General features: G+C 52.8%; 6 protein-coding genes across 6 annotated transcripts; 3 read left to right on the top strand and 3 right to left on the bottom strand.

Annotated features, from left to right (window-relative positions):
• Window positions 1-2: 2 nt before the first annotated feature.
• Window positions 3-2,490, top strand: Z520_08849 (uncharacterized protein; the record flags this gene model as incomplete). Its single annotated transcript, XM_016779345.1, has 3 exons — window positions 3-317; window positions 370-1,356; window positions 1,441-2,490. 3 exons carry the CDS (start codon window positions 3-5, stop codon window positions 2,488-2,490), a joined length of 2,352 nt encoding a protein of 783 aa, XP_016629455.1.
• Window positions 2,491-3,435: 945 nt separating this feature from the next.
• Window positions 3,436-3,910, bottom strand: Z520_08848 (uncharacterized protein; the record flags this gene model as incomplete). Its single annotated transcript, XM_016779344.1, has 2 exons — window positions 3,436-3,587; window positions 3,823-3,910. 2 exons carry the CDS (start codon window positions 3,908-3,910, stop codon window positions 3,436-3,438), a joined length of 240 nt encoding a protein of 79 aa, XP_016629454.1.
• A 1,151-nt stretch (window positions 3,911-5,061) lies between these two features.
• Window positions 5,062-5,727, top strand: Z520_08847 (uncharacterized protein; the record flags this gene model as incomplete). The annotated part of the gene is made up of 1 exon (XM_016779343.1): window positions 5,062-5,727. One exon carries the CDS (start codon window positions 5,062-5,064, stop codon window positions 5,725-5,727), a length of 666 nt encoding a protein of 221 aa, XP_016629453.1.
• A 956-nt stretch (window positions 5,728-6,683) lies between these two features.
• Window positions 6,684-7,505, bottom strand: Z520_08846 (NADH-ubiquinone oxidoreductase 19.3 kDa subunit, mitochondrial; the record flags this gene model as incomplete). Its single annotated transcript, XM_016779342.1, has 3 exons — window positions 6,684-6,724; window positions 6,786-7,400; window positions 7,463-7,505. 3 exons carry the CDS (start codon window positions 7,503-7,505, stop codon window positions 6,684-6,686), a joined length of 699 nt encoding a protein of 232 aa, XP_016629452.1.
• Window positions 7,506-7,816: 311 nt separating this feature from the next.
• Z520_08845 (uncharacterized protein) lies at window positions 7,817-8,398 on the top strand (the record flags this gene model as incomplete). The annotated part of the gene is made up of 1 exon (XM_016779341.1): window positions 7,817-8,398. The coding sequence occupies one exon, from the start codon at window positions 7,817-7,819 to the stop codon at window positions 8,396-8,398; it is 582 nt and encodes a 193-aa protein (XP_016629451.1).
• Window positions 8,399-8,551: 153 nt separating this feature from the next.
• On the bottom strand, window positions 8,552-9,755 carry Z520_08844 (uncharacterized protein; the record flags this gene model as incomplete). The annotated part of the gene is made up of 3 exons (XM_016779340.1): window positions 8,552-8,947; window positions 9,019-9,158; window positions 9,272-9,755. 3 exons carry the CDS (start codon window positions 9,753-9,755, stop codon window positions 8,552-8,554), a joined length of 1,020 nt encoding a protein of 339 aa, XP_016629450.1.
• Between the last annotated feature and the right edge of the window lie 2,530 nt (window positions 9,756-12,285).

Raw genomic sequence — 12,285 nt, 5'->3', positions numbered from 1 at the left:
AGATGGCAAGAGTCAAGCAGAAGGTGGCCAAGAAGGGCGCGGCAGGTGCCTCAACCCGAGGTGGCCAGGTGGCCCGGCAGAAGAGACACAAAATCGCCATTGGAGGGGATCCCCAGGAGAAGAAACTGCCCACAGTGGTAAGAGTCAACCCGGCTCATCGTCGAGGCTATATTACCAGTGCTTATGACCCGAAAAAGATCTCATTCCAAGAGCGTCCCCCGCCTGGATATACGTTCATTCCCGCCGGAAACCCCGAGCTCACCAACGCATTGAAAGAATTTGCTCGCCGAGGTGACCACAAGATCTACGCCGTGACGGTAAGCCCACTCCATTTTTATGTTGTACACGCGTGTTTCACTGACGTTCAAGATTACTCCACATGCTGCGCGCCATGAGTTGTCGAGGGAGGTACATCGTGTCGGCTTCCATTTTCCCACGAGGATTGTCGACCAAGTTTGTGCCCACTACGGCATCCGCCTGAACAGCGAAGGCAAGGTCATTGACGAGTCGAATGACGATAACTTTTTCAGTAAAGTGTATCGCAACTCGAACGGTCAACGTCCGGTAGAAGAGAAGGACCAGATCACCATCAACACTGATGCCAAACAGACCATCAAAGATTTGTTCCCCAATATCCCCAACAATGATTTGTATCAGATTATCAAGACAGCGTTTCAGCTGGGTGATCGCAGGGTCGGCACTGCAAACGAACTACCACTTGTTCGAAGAGCGCAGTTGTCTGTTGTTGCCCATATCCGCCACAACTACACCCAATATGACAAGTTGTTGAGGCAGATGCCATACAACGAGGCTCGTCATATGGTGGAAAAAGAGACTCTCGTAAAGCTGGTTGAGTGGCGGGGCGGTGAAGATACCACCCTTGAAAGCACCACCGGCGCTGCAGATGATCTCCTTAAAGAGGTCATCGTAATCTCTGACGAGGAAGCATCAGAGAGTGACTCCGAAGGCGTCGAACCCCTGGGCCAAGACCATGTTCAGGTTGAAGAACTCCCAAGTACTTCTTACGGTCCTGGCCCTGGTCGCCCTATTTCCCCTTGGCCGCAACTGCAACCTGAACGAATTTTGGACTATCCACCCACCGTTCGCACATACAGACCATCTAACGCTGAGATTGCCCGACGAAATCAAAGCAGATATGCTATCTGGGAACAAGCTAAGCGTGACTATCATTCCAACATCGCCCAGAGACCAGTCACGGTTTTGGAAAGGATTTACGAGCCTGAACCGGCTCCAGCACCACGCGTTCTTGTCCCTCTTGACCCTCCAGCCCACTCACCAGCCCAGATATTTCACACTCAGGCTCCTCCAACAAGCGTAGCAAGAGTGGATTATGAGGTAAGCGGGATTTCCATAAAGGCTCTCTAACCACTTTCTGCTGACAGGCGGAAATTATACGGTTTTCACTAACCTTATTGACAGCCCCCGATTCGAAGCCGCCAACCCAGCCCTCCAACGTACATCCAGGACGCAAACGGCATTTTGTACGAACGGATCGACACAAGGCCCCGTGCAACCCGCGCAGACACCCCACAACACTATCACAAACAACCGGCGCCGGCAATGACTGGAGCGCAAATTAGAACGCGACCTTCTTCACCTCAAGACTTTGCCCAACGGGATTCGCGCAACAACGCAGATTTTGACAGAGGCGATGGTACGATACTGCCATCGATCGAAGGACCTGATGGGTCATATATGTCTCCTCGCTTACGTCGAAACCCATTTGAAGTGCATTCTGAGCATCGTGAAACTAACCCAGGGCGGGAAGACGGACGCAATGCGAGGAATGCTGCCTACATTGACCTGACGCATAGCTCTAGCCAAACTCCTAAGAGACGTCGATTGGAAGAGACGCAACCAATCCAAGAACGCCGCATCAACAGAAGAGAGTCTCCCGGCAGGCCTGTTGAACATCACTATCTGCCACCTCAGCCGGTGGCTGCCCACGCTGAAAATCGCGCAGCTAATTATGGTGAGCCACGATCCAGCCCGCGTCTACAACAGGCAATTTCTGCCCGGGAGACCGCTTATGCTGATCGTCAACCTCTCTACGATGCTCATGATTCTTCGCATTCTGTTGTCCGTCTCTATGAACCCATACCTGCTACCCATGAGCTCCGTGAGACGACCACGATCCAGCGTCGTTATCATCCACAACCCTACGCGGCGCCTAGCCACGATGAGGTTGAGTCAATCCGACCCATTCGGGATCTGGGAAAGCAACCGTTGCTTCCACTAGGTCAGGTCTACGAGCCCATTGGCGAGTCGCGCGCATATAACAGCACGATTACTAGGGAGCCAGAGAGGCTCGTCCGTGAACAATACGTGCAACCTATTGTGCAAGAGCCTCGCGTGCGGTACATTTATCCTGATGGATCCAGTGGCCGTGAACCCCTACAACCTTTGCCTCCACAGCGTCTGCCTGAGTATGATCGAAGAGCAGCTCCTCTGCATTCGTATGCACGCTGAAGTGGAAAGTTTCAAGCGTCATCCGTTCTGAGACGTCACCAAGGGAAATGTGTCGAAGAGGCTCCGGACGACGGTAAGATTTGAAGGCAGAAATTTGCTTCAGCATACATTCCCTGCCATTTTTTCCACTGACAGCGCTGACACTTGATCCAGGCACTATCTCGATACGACGTTAAGCAAGCAGTGTCCTCAACATCTCGACCCACTCATCGCTCTGTAGACGTTCTCTACTCAGTCACGACTACTTTGCTCCATCATTGTCAAAAGTATTGTTTCATCACACGGTTCCTGCATCAAAATGGGTGGGTGATTTATGCATGTTTCTAAGTCAGCGGCGGGAGTTCTGTCGACTTTCGATCGAGGACTGCCAAAGAATCACGAAAGAGTACCATGAGCTTCTCCTTGTAATGTTATGCTTGATCAAGATACCCATGTTTTGGCACACTGGATCACGATCGGAGGCAATGAAAATGGAGTTCAGGCAAAGCACTGGCTTCTTAGCCACATCTGTGAGACGATGAAGGGATCCGCCCCTGGGCTTTCTCCTTCCAATGTCCAATGTATGTTGAGACCAGCTCGTGGAAGTTGTCAATCTGCATAGGACTATCAGATAGGACTCGATGTGAGCGACAGCCAATGTGAGAAAAATCAAACTTGAAATGTTTTTGGTAATGTTCTATTCCTGCTTTCTGAAAGGGTCCAACTTCCATGCCCACACTGGACCACATTTTCGTCCAGGTGAATAGTCCGAAGATTCAGCTGATACATCGTGCTACTCATCGCATGCGACTTTGTTCACCAGTGATGCTTGCTCGACATCCTCTTCTTCCACATCGCTGGACCTCGGACTATCCCCTCACATAGAATCCACCCACCAGCGCAAACTGGCTCGTTGTGTAGTACTTGATATCCCAAAGACGTGCCCTGATTTCAGCGTTCAAAATCTCACACGGACATGGCGACACCGTCCGCCTCGCCCGAGTTCACCGCCTTGCCAGTCTTCTTGATCTTCTCGAGCACTGTTTCGTAAGACACCGAGTCTTCCGTGGTCACGTCGGCGGTCTGCGTGTCCAGCGACACCTTGTAGTCCTTGACTCCTGTAAAGGGGCAGGGAAATCATGTGTCAGCCAATGTTTTCTTTCTTCTTGAGAAAGTCCAAGGAATGAAATGAAGCAAAGCAACGCAGTGGGAGGGGGAGGTGAAGACACAACAACGCAAGTCGCAAGACCACCGCCACTGCGCCTACGGCAGCAGCGTCTGGCTTGCTGCAGTTTGGGTGGTGGTGTGTTTTTGCAGCGGTATGCTATGCTGTTTATTTCTGAAAGCGCTTACCATCGAGTTTCTTGAGCACGCGCTCGACAGCGCCGGAGCAGCCCCCGCAGGTCATTGTCACGTTGAACTTGTAGTGGTGTTCGGCCATTGCGTCCTTTGGGTTGCGCGAGGATTAAGTGAGGGGGGAATTCAATTGGGGTGAGGAGAGGTGTTACGGCAGTGTGCGTGTGCGAGTAGAGGAGAGGGAAGTTGTCAAAGTTGGATATGATGGGTTCTGTGCAATATATGTACCGAGTACAGTCGAGACGGCAGAATATGGCGGGGTGGGTAACGCAGGTAGGTGGGTGGGTGGTGAGGCTGAGGTATTTGTGCGCAATTGCGATATCCGATTCCAAAGGTCAAACAAAGGCAAAGAAAACAAAACAAACAGGAACCGCGAGTGTTTTATGCTCTGTATCGCGTTGAGACGGTTTTGCTCGATGGTGTTTAATCACCTGCAATTAGTAAACATGCTCAACGCAATTGCGCTCCGTTCCTTCGTAGCACCCGAAACTCGGGGGGCGGTGAAGGAGGAGGGGAGGGTAGGTGGGTGAGCACCTTCTTTGCCCCTACCTAGTGCCAGTATGCTGAGGTTCCGGGGCCTGAACCACTCACCCGCTCTTGAAGTCTACATATACGGTAAGACTGGCGGGGATGCTATCTTTAGGTGCCTCGTTAGGTGGCCTCTAGGTGGCCCCTAGGCGGCCTTTCGGGAAGCGAAGCAGTTCCTTTAGGCTTTGGTGCGAGTGCTGGTGGTCAGGAGGAACAAACTACACAAACCGGACAAACTCGGTAAACTCGACAAAGTTGCCAAAAGTGCCAAACGAGTCGAATACTCCCACCCGCCGCCGCTTATTCTAGTATGTTTCGGCAAGACTCCGTACCTCACTCTCATCCCCATCCTATCCCATGTGCCCATCTCGACCACGATCCTCCTTCTTCGAGCTCCTACCTACCGACTAGTCTCTGAAGAGTTACCTCACCCTGCTATAGCTGTCTCCCTAGTAACCCGTCAACGAGCAGATCCCAGCACAACCCAGTCTTTTGGCTGGTGCCTGCTTCTCGAAGTAATGGATTTATCTGTAGTCGCCCCCCTTCGACTTTCTGCAATGGATATGAAATGGAATTGACTACCCAGGGAGTTTTGACTTAGAACATTCATACAAAAGTAAAGAGAATACTTGACCTGCTTACCTACCGAAGGAAAAAAAAACTCTCAGTACATGTACCTAAGTATATACCTACCGAGTATAGTCCAGTATGGCCGTCCTTTTCAAACTCAGCGCCATCGTCACGACGATCGTGATGACAATTGCAATTGCTCCGTCGACCGCGATCGCAGTAGCAGTGGCAGTCAGTTCCACAGCTCCCCCAAGCGGCAGCTACACCCTCTGCCAATTCTACTCGAGCATCCCAGGAATTTCCTCGACGCATGAGACTTCAATGACGCTACCTCTCTGCCCTTCCAGCCTGTTGACCTTTTCATACACGATCCCTCCAACGACCGCCACCCCAACTAGCACCATTGCCCCGTCTTCTTCCAGCGACACATCCACCTCATCATGGACACTGTGCCAATTCTACTCGCGCATCTCCGGCGTGCCTTCGCCAACGACACGGGTCTCAAGCATGACCTTGCCATCCTGCCCGGCGAGCCTGCAGGATATCACATACTCGTACCAGCAGGCGCCCTTGGCAACTGCAGGTGGCCACGTTCCCAGTAGTACTACTGCGACCACAGCGTCGCCGGCGTCAGCCACATCTTCAGTCACTACTAGCACGGGCTTTGTTGCGGCTGCTGCTTCTACATCTAGCTTCACTGGCGCCGCTGCCGCCGCTCCTAGACCACCTGTACGTTTGGAGAGAATTGCCCTTGTTGGTGGTGTGGGTGGGATCCTGGCGGGAGCTGTGGGAATGATGCTATGATTGATAGCTTTTGAGGGAGTGGAATCTTTCAAAAGGGGCCAAGGCCCACGTTGAATGGACGGCGGACTTGTCCTCGACGACAATCGTACCGCTTGTTCTCAAAAACCGTTTCATCGCCGGACTGACTTCATAGCAAGCCTCATCCCTGGGCACGGACATGATGGTATCTCGTGGTCATGCCCGTCACGGTCCTGGCGAAAGGCTTGAAGACATCACGTATAGATATGAAAGTTATGCAAATAAATATCCCTTGTCTCCAAGTCCACATAAATGCCTCCACTCTCTCTCTCTCTCTCTTCAAGATTTAAAGTCACAAAGCATTAGACAACACAACGCATGACGCAAATAAGAAAAGGGCCTACCCCATTGTCCGCAGGAACTGAGCGAGCTCCCATATCACGATAAGAAGTAGTGCATATCCAGGATGACTGATAAAGCTCAGCTCCCGAGAAGGGAAAAAAGAAAGGTAGGCGCATAGCTGAATGATAAGTTTAAAAAAAAAAACTAGATCGGGAAATTTGTGTGCCGCGGCAAACACTCGTGCGTGATCCACAGGATTTGCAAAATCCTGCGACGGGACGAAATGCTGTGTTCGGCCCGCAGTGTAAAAACTACCTACCTAGGTAAGTAGGTAGGTCTTTCTGTTAGCACTTAAGAAGTGCTTGAGCAACTTGTAAAGGGGAAATCAAGGGCCATCAGGCGCGTGCCTGTTCAAGAGACAGTGCTCTGTTGAAGAAAAGTGAAAACGCCTCAAGGTGAGTCTTTGCAACGGACAAGGTATTCGGGCAAGCGGCAAAAAAATCGAACCAAATGTTCATTCTGTACATGATGTGCGCGAGCCGGAGCACAAGGCACAAGCAAGATAGATGCTCTAACCCACTTCGAGAACGCCCGTTGCCTGCAGACACAGCCACTGCAAATGCTGATAATTCTGATGTTTTCTCGTCCCGCACCCCTTACTTTCTGTACCACAGTCTCGTGATCTGTGTATGTCTCACTGTAGTCATTGATTAGTTTGAGAGATCTCGATTGAAAAGGGAAGTGGAAACCCGACATACTCTTTTTCTGCAATTGAAAGATGCCGTACATCAACGCCTCACTCGTGGGTGGACACCCCGGCACATAAATGTCCACAGGAACAATGCGATCACAGCCCCTCGTCACACTGTAACTGTAGTGATAGTAACCTCCACCGTTGGCACAGGATCCCATGGAGATCACCCATCTAGGCTCCGGCATCTGGTCGTACACCTGTCTCAGCGCGGGGGCCATCTTGTTGGTGAGTGTTCCCGCCACAATCATTACGTCGCTTTGTCTGGGCGACGCGCGGAAGATGATTCCCAGACGATCCTGGTCATATCGCGGGGTGGAGAGGTGCATCATTTCGACGGCGCAACACGCGAGACCGAAGGTGAGGGGCCACAGTGAACCCTGACGAGCCCAGTTTGCGATCTGATCTAGTGTGGTGAGGGCGAATTGCATGGCTCCTTTCTTCTGATCTTGCGACGGGAGGGGCACTTCACGACGAATACCGCCGGTGACGGGGAGTCGCGACGCATCGCCGCTTGGGGTGGGTGCCTGCGAGACAACCGAGGTGGCGGGGTTCGAAGAGGTCGAGGAGATGGAAGCGGCTGGGGCGGCGCGGATGAGCGAGTTTGGGAGGATGGTTGACGCTAGATTTTGTCAATGGGGACCCTTGAAGAGTGGTGGCAAAGGAGCTTGGATTTCTTCATACCTCGTAGCGCTCGGGGAGCGACTGTCCTCGACAGAGACATCATCTTGCTCTGTATTGTCGCTGACAGTAAGGAGAGAAGAGAAATGGACGGTGAAAGGGAAAGAATTGAAGGGCGTCGAGGGAAAGAAAGAGGAGGCGAAACTGCAGTTTGTTCGTTCGGTAGAGAATCTATGATGTCGGGATGTCTGGAGAATTGCGAGCTCGTTCATTGGCTGGTCTTTGAGCCGGCCAGGACAGCGAGATCGGCTTTCCTGATTGGGCAATATCTGGGGAGCCGGCCATCTAGGTACAGGTACAATATGCTGTGTCTCTCCTCTACGAGCACCCCAGAATCAGGCTCGGTGGTCGTGCCTAATGGCCCTCAACTCGTCACCGTCGATAGCATGCATCGGCGTCATCGGCAAACATGACCAACCCCTACACATCTCCCTCTTTCCTCCCCACGACACCGTTGCCAACGCCGAGCTTGAATTCCTCTTCCTCCTAAACTCGTGCCTCGACGTCTTCGACCTGCGCGCTCGCACCACCAAGCTGCTCGATTCCGACTTGGGTCTGCTCCAGGCCATCGACGACCGCCTCTCGTGCTACGGCTGGCTGACAAACACGGGGATCAAGTTCATCATCGTGGTGGACATGATGGGTCGGCCTGCGACCTCTCCGTCCGACGAAAACGGGTCCAAAGACCTGGCAAAGGACAAGAGACGATTCCCTCCTGCCGCAGTGGGTCTCAGAGACGCGGATCTTAAGCCAGCCTTCCGTGCGGTCCAGACTGCATACATCCATCTCATGCTGAATCCGTTCTACATGCCCGACGAGAGGACGCCGTTGCAGATAGCAAACTATGGGGGGAAGAGCCCCGAAATCACGAGCAAAAAGTTCATTGCGGAGATCCAGAGAGTCGGCAAGGCGTGGTATCCGGGGATTGGGACCATCTGAAGGACAGAAGAGATGATGAAAGACCAGAAATAATGCTCATTGACCAGGATGCGCCTAGGACGCCGAGAAAGAACTATCATGCCCACCACTGACAAGACACATTAAACAACCCACAGTGCTTCACCTCTGCTACTTCGCCCAAAGGGAAAGTCTTCATGGCTTCGCTTCTCCTTCAGCAGAATCAATCTTGGCAGCACTCTCGCCCACCTCTGCGGCTGTCTCGGCGGCGTCCCGCTCGGATTTGCTCGGGGTCCTAACGAGCGGCACCTCATCCATCTTGGTGTCTGGGTCTGCCAGCTTTGCTGCCTCCTCCGTCGCAACCGGGTCGTCCGCAGGCGGTGCAGCAACTGCCGCTGGGGCGCCCGTCTCAGTCATACCCTGAGATTTGATGTATTCCAAAACTGCCTCGAGCGTCTTGGCAGGGCCAGCTTGCTCCCAGAGACGGAGTGTCCCTTGTTTATCAATGACGACCACGCCGCGGGTGGTGGATTTGCCGGGCCCTGGCTTTTTCATTCCAATAGCAGTTGTGAGAGTCGCGTTAGGGTCACACTGCCATTCCAATCAGTATTTATATCATCCGAGGTTGGGAGGAATCAAGAAGCGAGGCACAGGAAGCTCACCAATAGCTGATACGGCAAATTCTGCTTGGTTGCAAAGGTAGTGTTTGCCTTGGGACTGTCCGTACTCAATCCATAGACTGCGAGCGATGCACCCGTAATAGGAGCGTAGTTGTCCCGGAAGAGGCAAGCTTGGTTGGTGCCTGTACAGTAGAAGCATCAGTCTTCAATCGCTCTGCATCGGACCTCTCCGCTGCACGTCTCCATCAGGGGCGGGAGTACAACCACAGGAAGATGAGGATATAGTCAGACTTACAGCCGGGTGTACTCGCTTTCGGGTACGTAAAGATGACGATCCCGGCGCCGCTCTGCTCGATCAATTCTTTCACCGTCACGTTAGTTCCATCATGCGTCTGGACCGTGCCCCCAAAGCCTTCTAGATCGATCTTGTCGCCCACGCTCAGCTTCCCGGAGGCGGTTGCCTTTCCCGTGACAGCGCTCCCATTCGCCGTAGGCTGCTCCTCTTTGGTTTCTTCCGCGACGCCTGCTGTGGCTGGGACGGCCTCGGGGACGATGGCAGCGGAGGTGGGAGCGACATCTTCTTCTTCTTCTTCTTCCGACTCCGTTGGAACTTGGCCCACAACAGGGCCAGCGGTCTTTCTGGGATAGGGCCGAGTCACGGCGGCTTTGGCCTTGCCCGCGAGCTTCTTCACCGTGCTGCTACTACTCCCCCGTTTCGCGGCCGGAGGAGGGGCAGCTGGTTCCTTTGGGGGAGGGCGTTTGCGCAGTTCGACAGGCATTGTCGGCTAATGATTTTGAAGCAGTCGGGTTGGTTTTGGCTGGTCAAGTTAGGGACTGGAGTGCACAGTTCGATGATGGTGAGCTCGGATCTGTAGGAACCAATATTATCAGTTAGTCGATGTCGGCAATCTGATGAAAAACAATCTGATGCGCACACGCCGGTCCTGGACTGATCACGTAGCTGGTTTCGTCCGCGCACCGGACACGTCCAGCAGCTGTTGTTGTAGAAGACACGGCGCGAGCTCGACTCTCTGCGAGTGCGATCAAGAAACTATCGGACCCTGATTCCTGACAAGCTTCTGGGTTAGCGATCGAGTTCAACTATCTGTGACCATGCACGGTATCGTTCAAGGTACCAGTGGTCTGAGCGCGCCTTCTTTGCTCACCAGAATGCTTGTTGCGACATGTAAGGCAGGGTATGCAACTCTCAGACCACATAGGAGGTGCCATACGGAAGGGGAATGAAATAAAGGAACTTACTCAAACATCCTCCCCTGGGTTCTGCGTTTGGAAGGACTCGTTTCCGACCCTTATATCCCCCACGGCTCTGAAAGCCACGAGGCTGAGTGTGGTGCATGCAACATGCCAACGTCCGGGACAATCCGCGGCAGCGCAAAATACAGAGCTCGGAAGAGAACAAATATGTGTATGAAAGCCGTCACCATCACTACTTACTCCGATAGGACCGATGATTGGTTTCGCAACCACTGGCGCAAAGCAGACTCTGAGAGACCAGGATCGGACGGCTTCCTACTCTATAAGACCCCTGAACAAGCGGAAATCAGCTTCTTTGTTCTTCAGCTTCCATCTTTTCTGTTGTTTCCCAGTGGAAAGACAGACAAGCTTGAGATATGTACAGCCGTTGGGACAGAACTCACCAATAGTCGTTGTTTGGCTCGGGGGTGTTGGCGGGTTAGGTTCTGGGAGTTTTTGCTGGGGGAAGTCGGTGAGAAGCAAAGGGTTTCAGACTGCTATGCCGGGGGCCAAGGGCTTGATCACTACTACGCAGCAAGCTCACCCTCACGTGTTCTTGTCGCAATGTTGACTTTGGGTTATTTCGGCCCAGGAGGTTCGACGTCTGAGCGAGCGAGGTCCGCGCGGTCGGTCAAATGCAGCTGCGACTCCAAGCTCCTGGGTGGCGCAGCCGCCAACTAACCGAAGCACCAGTAATTTGTAAGCGACGGTGGACGGACTAAGCTTGACAGACAAGGGAATCCAAGCGGCGTTGGCGTCGAACTGCCGCTGTATCGCAGGGAGCTGCGGTGATCTGGATCAAGAGGTGCAGTTGCGAACAAACAACGAACCGACAGATACGAGGTACAAGCTCCCAGAACCTGTAAAGAGGTCGTGGGAGGTCGTGTTCCGCCTTCCTAAAGCAGCCTGTGTCACTCACTACCAGGTACCTAGGTATTCGGGTGGCTGGAAGACCATCTTCGATGTTCGAGCTTCCAAGCTTCGACCATACGAGACTACGGTATATTGTAGCCGTGACCGTGATGCGCCATGCCTACCCCGCAAATGCTACGTCTATCGTCTGTCGAACTAGGAAGCACACACCGGCTACTCTTCCATACCTAGGTACGTGAGATGGAGCTGCGAAGAAAGAGTCTCTCCAGCATCTTCCCGGTCTCCCTACGCGAATGGAAAGAACTACGGGATCGGTCCTTTTTGTAGCACATTGATATTGATTGGACTAGCTAGTCGAGTCAAAGAGATGACTCCCTTGCTTCGCCACTAATTATGTTTGCTTCCGCCAAAGCAATGAGTTACTGTTCATATGCCTCCCCAGAATCGGCCCCTCACAAGTCCTTCGCCATCTTTGCCTCAAGATTGCCTTCCCCTTCTGCTCCGAAGACCCTGCCGCAGGTCATCAAAGCTTCGCCATTCCTGGGCTTGTTGGCCTTGCTTCGCGGTTGCATACTCTCCAATCCCCCCTTTCCCTTCGTCCTCTGAAGCAGTACTCGAATGATGAGCATAAGCGTGAAGCCAAGACAAAAAGGAAAACGTGCCGAGGATGCCGAGGGATGGTCGGTGGTGGTTCTGAAATACTAGTTCTACGTTTCGAGGTAGCGGTCCATCGTGGTAAAGCAGGCTGATCGTGGAAATCGAGTCTCTGATCAATCCCGCATAAATGGAGCAGCAAGTGATCATACTGATGCTGTCGTGTCGTATGTCGCCAAACTTTCGTTCATGTCTGATGTCTCATGGAAGAGCTACTCGTCAAAGGAGCTGACCGAACGCCCATCAAAGTCGTTGGTAATTCTGCAAGTATTGCATGTTTGGATTGAGCCGAGTAAGCCATTCAGATAAAAGTTTGTCTGCCGTGTGGTCCTCACAAATTCCCGGTCCGGATTTGCCATGTGCTAGAGCAAACCCCGCGCCGGATCCGACATACCCATGGTGTTATTTGTGTTCTGGAAGACCGACAGCGGTCCTCGAGAAGAGGTTGGTGGAACAAGGTCAGTGGTAAGAACACCAAGCCGTCATTCCGTTTCAACGATAATCGCCGTTGCCAGTGGTTATCCTTGT

The sequence above is a fragment of the Fonsecaea multimorphosa genome, assembly GCF_000836435.1.
Source record: "Fonsecaea multimorphosa CBS 102226 unplaced genomic scaffold supercont1.21, whole genome shotgun sequence".
NCBI classification, from domain to species: Eukaryota; Fungi; Ascomycota; class Eurotiomycetes; order Chaetothyriales; family Herpotrichiellaceae; genus Fonsecaea; species Fonsecaea multimorphosa.
The sequence above is the reverse complement of the archived record's forward strand: the minus strand, read 5'-3'. Positions and strand labels throughout refer to the sequence as shown.